Genomic DNA, 17,338 nt, shown 5'->3' with positions numbered 1-17,338 from the left:
TATTGATCTTTATAGAAATTTAATTTTTTTTCATCATCTTTGTGACTGGGTGGCAGACCGACATACAAACCTATAATGATTTTCATTTGGATATATGGATACATATATGGACATATGGATGCATGGTGTGTAGTATGGCTAGAACAACTGCAATGTAGACTGCATTTATTTATCTGTAGATGATGTCACCACTTCTTACATGTAGCAGCACTTATACTCCTGGGTTAGGCAAACTTAATTGATGGCGAGTAAAGAATCCTAATAAAGTCCCTTTTATTAAAAGGGGTCTCCTCAATGCTTTGGATGTCTTAGTAGTCTTTAATTTCCTTTTTATAGCTAGGTTCTAAAACTAATTAGAGCAGCAGTTGAAAGCGCATTTCGAGGCGGTGTCCTCTGATCAGTTCTGTGCAGCTCTGGATCATTAATGTTAATGGCATTCACACACTGCTTATTGCTTGCATACGGAACACTTTGATGAATACATCAACAAAAGCTTTTCTTATTTTCTCTTTAGCCTTGAAAAACATTGATATTAGAAGTGATTTCTCTATTTAGCTGTTACACAAAGTTAATTGAGCTGTGTCTTTGTATATCCATGTGTATATTGTTTTGCCTGTATGTGTGTACACACTGAATGGCCACTTTATTAGATACCCCCTATCTAGTAGCGCGTTGGATCATCTCTGTTCTTCAGAATTACAGCATAGATTCTACAATATTGGCCAATGCAGAAAGGATCGCCTTTCACAATTGCTTAAATAGAGATACTGACATACTCTGCCCAGCCTGTTCTACCTTTTCCCACAAATGTCCTAGAGAAGTAACATTGACTTTTTTGAAGACCATGGAAGCAAGGAAAGTTTATCTTGTTCCTGGAACCAATCCATGACTATCCAATCCTTGAATCATTGTCCTTCCACCATAGGGTAAACAGTCACATGGCATAATTGCTAATTTTTTTTCTTGTCTGCTTTCTGCTCAAATCTATAATTATCCTGTGTTCCTTGCCAACATGGTGAATGCCCACACCTGTATCAGAAGAATCTGTCTGGATCAGAAAATAATAATAATAATAATAATTATTATTATTATTATTATTAAACAGTATTAGCAATGGTTGTGGGCATTCAGCTGATTTTAGGCTTTGGAAAGCCTCCTCTATCCCCAGGGATCAAGACTTACCGCCTTTTGTAACGTCCATCAACAAATCTGCTTTTGTGGCTGAATCCGTAACAAGTGAGGCATAAAAAAGTTAGAGGATTTATTGTTAGGTCTACATGACTTATAGAATCCAGTATGGTACCTTACACTGGTGTCTTTTGTACTAGAGTTTATCACATGTACAGTATGTCCAGGAAGATAGCAGCATAGTCTTTAGGTTGTAAAGGCAATTTTTTCATTTGCCCCATCCATTGAAAGGGTTATCCCAAGAATACAGTTATTACTAAAAATGAGAACTTAGGGTAAGTTCAGCATAATGTGAACCTAATCACACAGCCGTTAAATCCTGCTGCCTGGAAAAGATGACTCCTAGGACTGTATCTATATTTTTCAGGCAGCCAAGCGATCAGATTCAGGTTTGGCAGAACTAACTAAGTTTGTTTATCCATAGTTACAACCTATACACAGGATAGTTATCAACTACCTGTGGTAGGGAGCAATTTTTGGGACCTCCACTGAAGTCCCTTTTCCCTCTGGTGAATAGTGCGGCAGCTTGCATGCTTTTTCTCTCCATTTACTCTCTATGTGACTTCAGAAGATAGCTGAACTCTGCATATATATATATATATATATATATATATATATATATATATATATATAATAAAATTTATTAACAATAGCCATGGGGGCCATTCGCAATCTTAAAACGGATTTCTAAATACATTTGTTGTCATATTCCATTAAATTAGTTGAGAAGTGGCGGCGTTTCTTTAATCTAGTCTCTTAAAGTCAGACACTGTAGGCCTACTTAGGAACAAAGGCTCAGAAATAACCCACTTGGAAAATGAATCTTCAGTAGTCACATTTAATATCTCACACCGCCAAATAATAACCCTTGAGTAAATAGTTTACTGTTCCCAATGTGCTGTTTACTTTTTAATTTTTGCTGCTGTGTGTTTATTACAATGAAGCATCTGCTTCATTTCACCACAGGAGAGACATTGATCCATGAAAAATTCAGGAGCATCTACACATACCGGATTTATATTTAATCATAGTGTTGGAGTTATAAATTGGAATTATTGATTTGCTTTGTAGGCAGTAGTTAAACAGAAAATGCACTTGTTTGGTAAAGATGTATGTATTGTGGTTTAGAGGGATTGTACAGGTAGGGGCCTTTTTTGATATATTACAGGGAGGGGTGATTGAAAATAATTAACTACACTTCGCCAATGTCCCTTGCCCGGGCCCGTGTATATAAATGTATTTCTTGTGCTTTCTTTACATAGGAAATTATTAGCATATTGCCCAATCTAATGCAGGACAAATATGGAAGGAAGGTGATCTTGTATTTGCTGAGTGGGCGCAATTCTGCACATTTTCTACCTGAGATCATTGATGTGCTTAAGCAAGGAGATGGCAATGCACACAGGTAAATATGCTATATGTTTTCTTACATGATACATGTTCAGTTTAAATCAGAAATGGGATATAAAAAAGTTTCCAAATACAGTTACTTTTTAAAAATGCTTTTGTTGTAATTTTTGTAGTGTAGTCTGTAGTGTTGAGCGAGCACTAAAATGCTCTAGTGAACGATTATTAGGCTGCACCCATTACCCATTTGACGTACCAAATAGCAGATTTTCTGTTTATTTTCTTCTTGGTTAATTGCACAAAAGCTTGAAAGTGTAGTAGATAAGGGGAGTAGTAGTATCAGTATTGTAGATGAGGGGTGTGGAAGTAATAGATGAGGAATGTAGTAGTAGCAACAGTATTGTAAATGGGGGATGTAGAAGTAGTAGTAGCAGCTGCAGTATAGTAAATGAGGGAGGTGGTAGTGGAGGCATAGAATAGCAGCAGAAGTACTACTCCCACCATTCCCTGACAGCCAAAGGCTGGGAACACTACACAGTCTGTCTTCATTTTGTAGATCTCCTGTATCTATGCCTATAGAAGCAGCTACAGCGCAGAAAACTTCTTAGAAAACTGTACAGAGAATAAGAAGCACAGTCATTGACCCCCAGCAGGAAACGCAGCGAGTCCCTTCACCAGCACTCTGCAGCAGAGCGCCCATTAACCCTGCTTTGCCCAGCCAGGCCTGTGGGTTGTGCGGCGGTACACTGTAGGCCTGGGGCTCAGGGCTCAGAGCAGCTCCAATGTAACTACACAACACGCTTTGTGCTCCAGGCTAGTGCACCACAGCCCACCAAATGCCCTTCAATCCCAGGATCCACAGCCTTGGTGTGCTTCAACAGTGGTTTTCTTAACAACCAACACACACAATACTTCATCGGCCAAGAAGATATCCACCCCTCACGGTGGCCGAGATAAGACCGTTCATGACAACAAGTTCTCTGCTCTGCTGATATTTCATGTCATAGATCTATTCGAGAAACCATCACGTGCTTCTTAACGTCAGTGAGCCAGCCAGAACTTCTACCGTAAAGGAGCAACCAAGCCAAGGGGTCTCCAGTCAAGAAAACCACCTTCCAACAAGCCACAGTCAAAAATGACAGGACTTTGGAAATACCCAAGTAAGGTATCCATCCACAAACTGTTTCAGGGTATTTGCCCCTTATTAGTGTGGAGTAGTTCTGGCTAGTGGGAGCAAAGCCTAGTAAGTGTATTGAAGAGAATGATGGTTGACCTTAAGGAGATCAACCAAATCACCATCACGTGTTTCTCAACGTCGGTGAATCTTTAAATAGCTGTCTGTGGATGGATACCTTGCTTGAGTATTTCCCAAGTTCTGTCATTTTTGACTGTGGCTTGTTGGAAGGTGGTTTCCTTGACTGGAGACCCCCCTTGGTGGTTGTTCCCGACAGAAGGTCTGGCTAGCTCACTGATGTTATGAGACACATAACTGGTGTCTCTGCAGTATTTTTGCTAATTTGATTTACCAGGGGACAATGTTCCTAGATTCACTGACATTGAGAAACATGATGGTGTGTCTGCGGTGTTGTGGTTGATCTCCCTGAGGTCAACCATCATTCTCTTGAACCCAGTTAATTGCAGGCATGGGTTCTTTCATGCAATCATATGTCAAAGTGTAACTTTTTGTGCGGAAAAAAAATGTTTGTGGTTAAAAGTTTGACCCAAACAGAACTTAAGGGTCCTTCTAGACACAAAGATTTTTCGGCTGTGGGGGGCTGCAAACGATCAGCATTATTGGTGCTTGTTTGCGGTGCCTTTACATGGCATGACAAATCGAGGCGTCTGGGCTGCATGAGCGGTGCTTGTATCATATGTGTAGCCCGGAAAACTGACATCACAGATATGTATATCTGACAAGCAATCAGCGGGCCAATTATTGGAGCGTTTCTAGCAATACTCCTTGCCGATAATCAGTCCCATGTAAAAGGCAGTTTAGATGTTCATCATCTTCAAAAAGCAGAGATTTAAGATGTACACACCTATTATGCTTATATCTGAATGTACTAGTTTTCACATATTCACCAGAACTGAAGAGGACAAAAACCTTGCCGTCTAGATGCTGATAAATATTTTAGTCCAGTTTAGAGGCAGGGGGTGATAGGCTGCTCAGATACTCTGTCCTATAGAAGAAAAAGAAAAGGGCACACATGCTCTCTACTCCATGTCAGAATATTTTTTTCTTTGCACTGTTCAAGTAGTACAATTTTTAACATATGAATTTCATGGTCAAAAATGGTTGTGTACCCCTGCTGTATATTTTAGCATTTTACAGAGACTTTAGCACTAAACAACATGAAATAAGATCCGTCTCTAATCCTCAAGCTAATGTCATACAGCTTTGATGTTTCAGCTGATAAAACAGATGTGTGCTTGAACTCATGCTGTTTTCTCCAGGCTGGCCTACTTAGTATAGTACATTATTTTATTTAGCTAGATACAGCAAATGAATACTATATCTGTCTATAGAGATGAATATTTAATTTATATCCACTTGTGGAAGGTTTGTATAGCGATTAGAAAGCTTTGTGGTGTTAGAAGTTTAGAGGTTATCCGTCCTAGAACAGTGTTCCATGTACTCCTCCTATGTCTCAGGGTCAGGACAAGGTATTATGATACCGTAGGCAGATAAGGCAAATGGTGACACATCCCCTCTTAAAACACACACACATTTCCAAGACAACATGGCTATAAAGCTAATTTTTATTTGTGATATTACCATATACTTCCAAATAATAGTCACACAGCTACTAAATCAAGCAAAAAGGAAATTCAGCAAGCATTCACATTCATCAGTCGGTGGGAGAAAGCTTTATTGATGCAGACAGATCATACATAGAACATTAGCTTGTGGAAGCGTGTTCCTCGTGGGAAGTGGCCACCCCACCCCAGGTGTTTGTCCACAAGCCCGCATTCTGTGTGTGAACTTCCGCATCAATAAAGCTTTCTTGCACAGATTGGTGATTTTCCTTTTTGCTTGGATTATATATTGGACTATATTGGTGCTCCGTGTCAGTGGCTGTGCCTACCGCCTCTTTCAACTTAATACAGCTACTAAATAATACCAGTATACAATGCAAAAATATCATCATATATACTGCTACCACCACCCTGTTGCTGAATCAAGTTCAGCATGTGGAAACCAACCAATAATACCATTATGCTAGGGGCACATAACACTGCCATAACATGACCGCTGATACGTGTCTCCCCTAGAAGGTAGCTGGCTCCTGTAAATAGATAGGTGCCCCCTAGTAGGTAGTTGATCCCCTGTAGATAGCAAGGTGAATTTCTGTGGCCTACCGGTTGATGGAGCAATAGGCTAACACACTTGCAGATGACAGCAGTGCTTGCCAGCACCAGGGATCCAGGGTAGGGATGGTCCGGACCTGCCGAGGTTCGGGTTCGTATGAACCCGAACGCTCGGCAGCAGATTCCCGCTGTCTGCCCGCTCCATGGAGCAGGCGGATACAGCGGGAAGAACGCCTAGAAAACTGGGATACAGCCTATGGCTATGGCTGTATCCCAGTTTTCCAGGCGGTCCTCCCTGGAGCGGGCAAACAGCCGGAATCACTACCGAGGGTTCGGGTTCGTACGAACCCGAACCGAACTCTATTCGGACCATCCCTAATCCAGGACAAGTGTCCAAAATTCCCAGTGCTATTAGTCGCTAGCAATTACGCCCCTACTGGGCAAGGTAGGCGGCGGCACCCTAGGCGGTGACTACCCCTTGTCCCAGCCCTGCTCTGCTTTCAGGTCATTTTAAATTGAATAAAAGAAAGTACAATTTACATAGATATAAGACTGTAATCTACTTAAAAGGGTGTATGCTTTCTTCCAAAACCTGTACCACACATTGCATCTCCGCTTCATTTACAGATTTGTAAATCGAATCTTAATGAATTTCATTAAAACAGCCAAAACTATAGTAGCTACAGTACTGGGACTATTACAGAAGGGCACATTTGTTAAAGCATGATGTTGTAAAAGTGTCTAAAATAGGAAAATCACAGTTTAAAAACATGTGAATTAGCCATTCACTTATCCAATTTCTTCCATTTGTCTCCTCTCTCCCTATATTACTCTGTTAGTCTCTCCCTGCTCTGCTCTAGCTTCCTGCCGCCATCCTGCTCTCTCCTCCACACACAGCCGACTGGCCACCTCCATTAATGAACCGCCTTAAATAGAGTGGGAGGTGCTGACATCACAGAGGGGCCTGCAGCTGATTGGATGGGTACTGGGGATAATGGTTAATGCTAGGGATGGTCTGAACCTGGTTTGGACGGGGTTCGTACGAACCTGAACCCTCCGCAATGACTCCCGCTGTCTGCCCGCTCCGTGCAGCGGGCGGATCCAGCGGGAGGAACACCTGGAAAACTGGGACACAGCCATAGCCATAGGCTGTATCCCAGTTTTCCAGGCGGTCCGCCCGCTGTGTCCGCCCGCTGCACGGAGCCGGCAGACAGCGGGAATCTGATTCCGAGCGTTCGGGTTCAGCCGAACCCGAACCTCGGCGGGTTCGGATCATCCCTAGTTAATGCCTTTCTCCCGCCTAGTGATGCTCCAGCTTTTTATTTCCCCCGAATCTCTTTAACTAATTGACAGGAATTCACTTCGCAGAATGAAACGAATTGACATCGCGATTTTCCATATTCGCTTCTCTCATCTCTACCCTTACTTACAACTAAATGAATAGTGCACAAAGAGCTAGCACACAAGCCTAAGTGGTACTTGAAGTATACTTTTGTTGGCTAGCGGGGATTGAACATCTCGGACCCCTACTGATCATGAGATTGAAGGGAACTCGGTGGTGATGTGTGCTAGCGATACGCCTTGACTTTGAAGTATAATCTTTATTGGATTCAGATGTAGCGGGAATAATGCACAATGACGGACTATAATTGAATTTCTGCATGACTCCAATTTTTTTTAAAAAGGACATTTTTCCCTTTTGCATAAATCTAATTTGTCCATCTCTCCTAAACAGCAAAAAGGATCCAGCAATCCGACAGCGAGAGCTGCTTGAAACTGTATCTGGACCTCTGCTAAAATACCTTGAATCCAACATACAAGATTTGGTGTTACAGAATGCTATGTGTGCAGTGGTGACTAATACTCTGTTATTTGCACTGGGGGACCCTCAGCCTGTCATGTCTGCAATTGCCAGTATAGCTGCTGAAGATTTTGTACCTGGAGGCAAAGATGGAGAGGTATTTAGATTTTTTTTTTTTTTATGTTTATTGTGTTTTTGCTCTTACCCAGGTAACTTAAAAGGCTCTCTCACAAAAAATATTTGGGGATAATAAAGAAATACTGTGAAAAGCAGAACTGCCTGGTTTTGCCTAAAGCAACCAGCTCAGGTTTCCCTTTAACATAGCTGGTTTGATGTCAGTGGTAGCGCCCCCTGATACTTTTTGTTCTGCTGGTTTCTGGGTCACCCTTCTGGTGGACCCACAAGTTCCTTTTTCTGGCATTCTCACCGTTATACATTTGTATATCATATACATATAAGTTTATGGAAGCACATAAAGAAAATATGTTAATATATATGTTTGTATATGGGCACTGTCATTAAAGAGAGACCTATTAAAAGTTCTGTTCAGACGGCGCTCAGCACAGTTAGTCACTCCTGCTCAATGTCATGTGACTTAGACAGACTTTAAGTGCAAGTATATGAGGTCGGTCTAGGACAGACACAGCGCAGAGTGCTTGGCAGCGCAAAAGTCTCACCACTCATTTTACTGATGAGGCCCTGACCGATAATGTCTCTCTGAAATAACAAGTTTTCAAATTACAGGTACTCTTTAAGATAGAGAAAGCAGCTCTATCCAGGAATTCATAGAAATATAACTCCTCTTAGGAGAGGATGGATGTGTAGTACTACTACTTCAGGAGAGTGAGCGGAAGGATACAGAAGTAGTAAGCTGTGGTTACTTGGGAGTTATGAAGACCCAGACTATAATACACTCCAAGAAAATACAGCAGGGTTCTGGTCACATGATCACACTTGGGCTGCAGAGAAATAAGCTTAATGGTGCGTTCACACCTACAGGATCTGCAGCTGATTTCATTTAAATAACTGAACACAGCATCAAATCTGCTGCAGATCCTGTAGGTGTGAACGCACCCTACAGGAGTGAAAATCACACTGGAGAGTGGCTGTTTTTGCATAAATCGTGTTAGACTATTACTTTATTAATATTTTTCCAATTTGTAGGTTAAGTGTTACATTTTATTGGCAAAGGTATTGTGTACCAAACACCTTTGTTGTTATATTTAACCCTTTGAGGACCAAGCCCAAAATGACCCCGGTGAACCGCGCAAATTTTCATTTTTGTGTTTTCGTTTTTTTAATCCACTCCTTCTAAGAGCTCTAGCACTTTTAGTTTTCTATCTACAGGGCCATGTAATGGGTTGTTTTTTACAGGAGTAGTTGTACTTTGTAATGGCGTCTTTTATTGTACCATAACATGTATGACGGAACCCGGCCTATTGTGACGCTTATAACGTTTTTATTTTTACCAGGGTGTCATTTTTTTCACCATGATCCATACCAGTTTTTATCGCTTTTTTTTTTTAATGAATATATATATAGATATAGATATAGATAGATAGATAGAGATAGATAGATAGATAGATAGATAGAGTAACAAAAAAGTTGTAATCCTGGCACTTTTTTCCCGTTTACGCTGTTCACAGTTAGTGATGACGATTGTTATATTTTAATAGATCGGACAACTACGCACGCTACGGTATATTTTATGTTCATTTATTTATTTTTATGGGTTTTATTTTTATAATGGAAAAGGGAGGTGATTTCAACTTTTATTGGGGGAGGGGCTTTGGGGTATTTATTAAGACATTTATTTATTTTTTTTATTACACATTTTAAGTTCCCCTTGGGGGACTTTTACATACAATTATTAGATTTTACACACTGATCATTGCTATGCCATAGCATTAATCAATGTGATAGGCGCTCTACTGATTAAGCCTGCCTGTGGCAGACTTAATCATCAGAGTGCGATCAGACCGCACAGAGGAAGGTGAGAGACCTCTGGCGGTCCGTTAAAATGATTGTAACTGCGGGGGTCCCGATTTGGTAAGTGACAGGGTTCTGCCCCTGTCACACTTAAACGCCGCAGTGTTTAAGGGGTCAATGACACACTGCAGCCAGGCTGCTCACTGCCTGCTCACCACCTCCTTTATAGCCCAGGACGTACCGTAAAGTCAAGGGTCATCTGGGGACTGTCACCCATGGCGTACCGGTACGTCCTGGGTCATCTAGGGGTTAATCTCCTCTCTTAAATTTATCTTGCATTAGTCTAAATAAAGCCCAATGCAGTCAATGCTAGTGTGCCAAACATTTGACTTTGAATATGTCTGGCATAATAAATGGCTTGATCAATTGTTAAAATTAAATACATTGAAGGAGATTTATCAAACTGATGTAAAGTAAAACTGTCTTAGTTGCCCCTAGCAACCAATCAGATTCCACCTTTCATTTTTCAAAGAATCTGTCAGGAATGAAAGGTGGAATCTGATTGGTTGCTAGGGGCAACTAAGGCAATTCTACTTTACACCAGTTTGATAAATCTCCCCCATTGAGCGTAGACAATATCTGACATGCACAACAAGGAAAAGTACAAATGGTATCTAAACTATTTTTTGGGCTGCTTATTGTATTCTGCATAGTCAGGATTGGCATTTCCTATTGTTGCCATTTCCAATAATGTTTAAAGCAACACTGGCAACTTACTGTGTGACATTTGTTAGTGCATCAATGACAAATTGGTTGCATGTAGTATTGATGCAGACACAATATTCCACTTGGGTTTGAGCGTGATCTTCATTGTGGTTCTTTTACAGCTTCACATTGCGGAGCACCCTGCTGGTCACCTTGTGCTGAAATGGTTGCTAAAGCAAGATAAGGACTTGAAAGAACACGGCAAAGAAGGTAGGGTGATTCCTTCTGAATGTCTCAGTGCCTATTATAAAATGTGATATGTATCCTCTGCCTTTATTTATCTCACCCACCCTTTGTCTAATCTTGTATAGCTGTTATCAGCAGTCACTCCACACAACAAGTGAAATGTCTATTGCGCCATTACGGCTTCTTGGTAGCTGCTAACTGGATGACTGCCAACCCCCCAGTTCTACCCTTCTAGTGCTAGACATATGTTCCCTTGAACGGATATCAGGCTAGCTCCCTTGATTCACGATGTCTCACTACTGTTTTGCCTAATATCATATGACTTATCTGTTACGCCCTTTGCATAGGAACTCACTTCCCATAGCTTTACTGCTGTTATTGTTTGTTCATGATTTCCGTGTTGAAAATAATACAAACACAATTGATAAAAAAAAAAAAAAAAAAATGTATTCCAGAACTACTTCATGTAATGTTAGGACATACAGGGCACATTTATGTAATTTTATGCATTCCTTTTTGGATAAATGTAGCATAGTGACACAAGGTTACGCCATGTAGCTACATATCTGCTATGATGCTACTGTGTGCTTGATGCATTTTTTTAATCCCATATAATACATACCACCACTATTTCTGCTGTGTTGCCTGTTTTATCGCAGCTCTGCTGTATCCACACGTTTTGTTACTGCATCTGGGTCATGTGACTCAGCAGCTAGTGAAAGTGCATGCTCTCCCTTTAAAGTGACACTGTCACCTCCTTTTTGCATTCTGACATCTCTACACAGGTGTAAAGGGTAAATTTTAGCGGTTTTCATACCTTATTTTATATCATACGTCATGGTGCTTGTTCAAGAAAAAAGTAATCTTTTATCAACTGCAGATTGTGTTAAGTGGGCGTGGCCTCAATGCATTGGCGCCACTTAGCCCCGCCCACAACACCACAGTTGGCCCCGCCCCTCGCCGGCCATTGGAAGAGGCTGGCCGAAAGGTCTAGACCCCACCCCCCTTTACGTCGGCCACTGTTGTGGGCGGGGCTAAGTGGTGCTAATGCCGCGAGGCCACGCCCACTTAATACAATCTGCAGTTGATAAAAAGGTCACTTTTTACTTGAACAAGCACCATGACGTATGATATGAAATAAGGTATGAAAAACGCTAAATTTACCCTTTACACCTGTGTAGAGATGTCAGAATGCACAAAGGGGGTGACAGTGTCACTTTAAGTCTGCTATCAAACCCATGGTGCTCAGCATCACATAGGCAGCTAGAGCCAGCACCATCTGTGTCTGCTAGGAGAATAGTGTATTAATCCTCTATATATATCTAAATAAGCTAAGAGACAGTAAATATATAGTCAGGGGCCTCAACAGTCCTCAGATCCACTATAAAGCTATGTTCACACTACGTGAAAGTACGGCCGTTGTTGCCATCGGCAACAACGGCCGTACTTTGTACAGAGTGGAACACTGCCTATTCTTCTATGGGATCCCGGACGGCGTGTATACACTTAGTATACGCTCCGACCGGGATCCCATGCGGCACTGCAAAGAACTGACATGTCAGTTCACACAATGAAGCGAGCGGCTCCAGTCGCTTGCTTCATTGTGTCCTATGAGAGTTCTGATGCAGCCATGTGCTGATGCACCCGCATCAGAACACTGCGGCTGGAAAGATCATCCGGCCGTTACTTAAGTACCGGCCGCGATGATCTTTGCAGAGCCCGGCCGTTCCACGGAACGGCCAGTCTCTTACATTGTGTGAACATAGGCTAACTGTGTGATAGGAGCTGCATCACCCTCATTAATACATGGGAGATTCTGTCTCTTCCTATGTGGAGAGCTTTTTTGGAACATTCCTTGCAGCTTGATAATATATAGGCAGTTCTGTCAGAGATGGTGAATCCAGTGAAAGCACAGAAAAACATGTATTTACCAGGGGGTCACTATGAGATCACATGACCCAACTGCAGGAAAGTATTCCAGGAATTTCCGATGGAAAGGAACTACTGAATAAGATAATACTAGCAGAATAATACATATTGCAGCTGATTAGCTGTGTAATGAAAAAAAATCATGGGACTGCTTCTTTAATGGCCCTTCTACATTTATTTGTACAAGTTATTAGCACCGTGCTGATGTATGACAGAATTATATAACCGTTGCATGGTTTTATACAGATCGGTTCAGACTTTGCATTTAGATGTATGTCTTGCCATTGTCTGCTATCACACTCCTTATAGGTTTTTTTCTCAGGACATACCTGTTAGTATCGGACAATTTTACCATTGCCGCTATTGCATTTACTAGTGCCTGCCAGTATTAATAGCCCCATATGATTGATAATATTATGAAGTTGTATTCTGACCAGGTTTTTTTAGTTTAGGCAAAAACTAGTTTGAACTGTTGAAAAATCCCTTTCTGCTAAGGTTTTTGTTTTTCAGATTTGCTGCATAATCCTAAGGCTGTTTCTTGAGCAATTAGGTCATGGATTTTTTTTTTTACATTTGGCACAGACTTGACATAGATTCTGTAGATGCTGTGTTACATAGTGAGACAGTTGCCCTTTTGTTGGCTCTGCAGTCCCGCTCAGTTGTCAGATATTGCAGGACAGAAATAGATTTACCTCCCTTTCTTTTAATGCGATTAGCAGATTATCAACGTGAATTGTTCTAAGTGAGTAGACTTCCGGTCACAATCTCCATTTCATGATATACTATATTTGTCAATGTTGATTCTGTTCAAAATGTTTTAAAGCTTTTAGCCCTTAAATGTTGCTTACAGTAAGGCTAGGTTCCCATCGTGTTTTTCGGTTAATTTCTACAATGCAGATTCCCATCGTGGGTAAATGTATGTGGTTTGTAGCTTTATTGTAGTGTATGCATATAATTCTGTGTAATTTGAACATGCCCTTACTTTTAGTAAGCAAAGTTTTCTTACTTAAATAACTCATGTAGCGTACATTACACCAGAAATCTGATACATTTTCAGTAGTAAATCTCACCAAAGTCAGGTGTACATGTAGAACAGTTCAAACCCTGGGCCCAAGAAAATGCAACTTTTAGTGGAGCTTCACACTACCGTATCACAGTAGATTTGACAGTGCGAATTTAATGCTGTGTTCATTCATTTAGCCAAATCTGCTCCGGATCCACAGCAGAAAATCCACTGCAATACGATACGTGTGAAGCTAGCCTTAACCCTTTTTTTTCTTCGTTTTTTTGCATCGTCGCCTTCTAAGAGCCATAACTTTTTTTTTTTCTTTTTTTTTTTTTGCTGTTGACATATGAAGGTTTGTTTGTTTTTTGTTTTTTTTGAAAAATTTTACTTTTTAATGGCACCATTTTAGTATTTATGTACGAGCTCTTTAACCTAAATGTGGTGATACCTATAATGTATCCGCAAGGCTCGGACGTCTCTGTTCCTGGCATTTGGCGCGGCGCGGCTGTCATACTGACAGCTGAGCTCTTGTGATCTCAATGTGGAAACCCCTGACCACGCCATAAAAAGGCATTTGTCAGAATTAGGCCCATTAATGACTGACATAAAAAGGTGTATTAGCTGTCACTAAGGGATTAAGAATCTTATGCATGTAGCGTGTAAATCCTATGTCACCAGCTTTTTCCTTCTATGGCAAACCTATTCCATTGACAGCCATTGTACCATCTTTATTCGAGCAGGAGTAATATTCTGTAATGACGTAAAAGCCAACACTCCGTCAATCATTTTCTATGTCTCTCACAGCCCAAAACATTTGGTAGCATTGATATGCAGCATTGCACATACATTGCACATTCACTTTTTACTCTTAATAAAAGTATTTTTTTTTGTGCTATTCTGAAAAGGCTCTTTCGCTAGAACGTTGGTAGAACATGTGGGCATCAAGAACCTCAGCAGCTGGGCCCAAGTAAACAGAGGTGCCATAGTCCTTTGCTGGTAAGAATCCAAATTCACGTATTATATTTATACTCATATACATTTTTTTTTATATGTAACCTATAAATATGTGCCATTTACTCAACTTAAAGTGAATCTGTCAGCTGCAAAATTCACATTCCAAACTGATAGCTGTTATGGCAAGGAGACACGTGGTTACTTTCATATACCTGAGAAATGTCTTTACTCTCCTGTGCAAAGTGTCAGAGGCTTACCCAAGCCCCTGAATGGCTGCAAGCTAGAATGCCTTCTTGCTCCTCCACCCGTTCTTATCACTGCTTGCTTTACAGTCAGGGATGGGAGAGGGAGTGAGGAGGCATTTTTGCTTCCAGCAATTAGGGTCTTAGAAAAGTACAGGAGAATCAAGGCATTTTTTTACATAATGGAAACACAGATAAATGTATGAAAATGTGCCATGTGTCTTATTTATCTAACAGTGTCAGCAGTTGGGAACGTGAATTGCATCTGACAGATTTACTTTAAAAGTAATGTATCACCTATATTTTCTTTTACTGATTAGTCAGATACCAAAACATGTTCTTTTATTCTAATGTTTCTATTTTACCTTTTATACATTGTTATGGGGGGGGGGGGCTGCCATCTTGTCTGAGCTGTTTTATCAGCATTTAATGACATGCTTTACAGCAAGACTCATGGAGATAGATGACAATAGACTGTGTCTGTCCCCTTGAGATGAATGTGAAACATCACTGAATGTACTCTGTAACCTTTGAAGAGGTCATTCCACAGGTAGCAGCTATTGGCCCCTCTATCTACTGGTGTCACATGTTGCTGCAATGCTGTACAGTTCACTTTACAGCAGCCATTTCTTATTTCTACAGACTCAGCTTAGTTTTATCCTAAGTGGTGAGAATGAAAACTGCAGTGAAAATTAGAAAAAGTATTTTTTTGCAGCTATGCTATCTCCTTTATGAGGTGTGACATTGTTTTTTTTTTTTTACAAGTTGTCTAAAAGAAGCGCTCTTTCTTCCCCATAGCAACCAATTATAGCTTAGCTTTCATTTCATGAGTAGTTTAAGATATGAAAGACGAATGTATTGACTCTAATTTCTGGTTACTGATTGAAGTTTGACAAAAACCCTTTCTAACCTTTGCCTGTTATTACACATGCATTGTGGGTATTGTGCCTTCTCTGTGACACCTATGAATATATGGCAATGTGGAACACGGTGCGCACTAATTCTATCTCCTTTCTGCTCCTGCACTATTCACCTCTTTCTAATCCTCATTAGGAATGGCTGGCTGAGTTTTGGAAGACTATTGACCCTTAGGAGAAATAGATCTGGTTCATGCAGCGTAGTTAGGAAACCCAGAAATGGGGACTTGTAATGAAGCACATCTCAGTGTGGGCATTATACTGTTTGTTCAGTGATTCGTTCATTGTAATCGCCTACCCCTGTGCCTGCAGTACCTATTGTTAGACAGTAGTCATTAGCTCTGCTCCTGTTGACCTTGACTCATTGTTTAGCTGGGTAGAGTAATTTATTATAACACTGTTCTAGGGAGCATTGTGCTACAAAGTAATTATTTGGTTGGGAGTACAAGGTTAAATATTTCAATGTTTTTTTGTCACTGCACAGTGGTCACATTTGCTGCTGTTTTGTTTGAAAATTAAAAGGTTCATTACAGCTTCTAGTAATTTGCGTGGAAGACAGCTTTGGATTAGCCTAGAAACATGGTCTTATAGAATAAAATATAGAATAAAAATGTATAGCAGTTCACCTGAGAATGTTATTTGTTTTGACGCCTGACATTTATTTGATTTTTTTTTTTTAAGTCTTTTAGAGAGCTCAGATGATGAAATTGCCACCCAAGTAAAACAAGGACTCAAGGGCATTGTGACCAAACCCCAAAACACCAAGAACAATAAAGCCATCGAAGGGTTACTAGAAAAGTTACACTCTCCTTAGGCCTGTCTCTATATTATGTGCTGGCTCGGGAAAGATTTGTAATAATGTTTTATATTTATAAATAAAACTCCTTTACAAACTTTGGTTTTCTGTGTCTCTTATTTTATTATAGTAGTTTCATTAATGTCTAACAGACTACTAGACGTGTATAGTTTCAGGGCAGTGGACGGTTAAAAGGATAATACACCTACGTTTTCCATCGTCGGGAACCCAAGAGAATTCCCTGTTATCTGTGACATCACAAGTAATCTAACACATTACGTGGTAAATGTTGGAATCGTTGTGCTGGCCATGTAATGGAGACAGATTGTGATGGCTAAATGTCTTTTCTGGTATACAGTGGTTAGTACCTACCAAGTGTGGTCCAAGGATGGACTTGATAGAAAGGTGTCAGAGCACAATGTGCTTTGAAGCTTCTGGGGTTGCATATTTCTAAACCAGTTAGTGTGCCCATTATGACCACTGTGGGCATGTGAGAATCTGAGCATGAACAAAGGTTATCTGGGCAATGGTCTGCTGGGAACACTTGGGTCCTGGCATCAGTGTGATTGTTGCTTGGATGTGGTCTGTAACAATGTTTAGGTTAGGTAAATAAGCCTTCATGGCAGAGGTATACCCTAACAGTAGTAACCTCATATAGCAGAATAATGTGCCCTGCCACACTGCAAAAGTTGTTCTGGAATGGTTTGAAGAACATGACAAAGACTCTGCCTCCAAATTTTTCTAGATTGTAGTCTGATCACGCATCTGAGGCCAAACATTACAACTTACAGGACCTACACAACATTATGTGGACATTTTCAATGTTATGGCTGGTTAGTGTTTTGTATAATAGTTAAAGGGAACGTTTTTACCATAGAAAGTTCATATTGGTTAAAATCTGCTTTGTACGGCACTAAGACTAATTAGCCCAAGACCTTCTCATCAGTCACTTTAATTTCCAGATGTAAC

General features: G+C 40.6%; 1 protein-coding gene across 1 annotated transcript in view; it reads left to right on the top strand.

Moving 5' to 3' along the window:
• PUM3 (pumilio RNA binding family member 3) overlaps positions 1-16,466 on the top strand; it is a 59,579-nt gene extending 43,113 nt beyond the window's left edge. Inside the window, exons 14-18 of the mRNA XM_069964276.1 lie at positions 2,451-2,593; positions 7,580-7,802; positions 10,462-10,549; positions 14,366-14,456; positions 16,255-16,466. Of these exons, the coding sequence (XP_069820377.1) occupies positions 2,451-2,593; positions 7,580-7,802; positions 10,462-10,549; positions 14,366-14,456; positions 16,255-16,387 (678 nt within the window). The 3' untranslated portion in view covers positions 16,388-16,466. The remainder of the gene's footprint in view (positions 1-2,450; positions 2,594-7,579; positions 7,803-10,461; positions 10,550-14,365; positions 14,457-16,254) is intronic.
• The last annotated feature ends 872 nt before the right edge of the window (positions 16,467-17,338 follow it).

This window comes from Dendropsophus ebraccatus, chromosome 3, assembly GCF_027789765.1.
Source record: "Dendropsophus ebraccatus isolate aDenEbr1 chromosome 3, aDenEbr1.pat, whole genome shotgun sequence".
NCBI lineage: Eukaryota > Metazoa > Chordata > Amphibia > Anura > Hylidae > Dendropsophus > Dendropsophus ebraccatus.
Note: the sequence above shows the minus strand (reverse complement) of the source record. Positions and strands in the feature narration are given on the sequence as shown.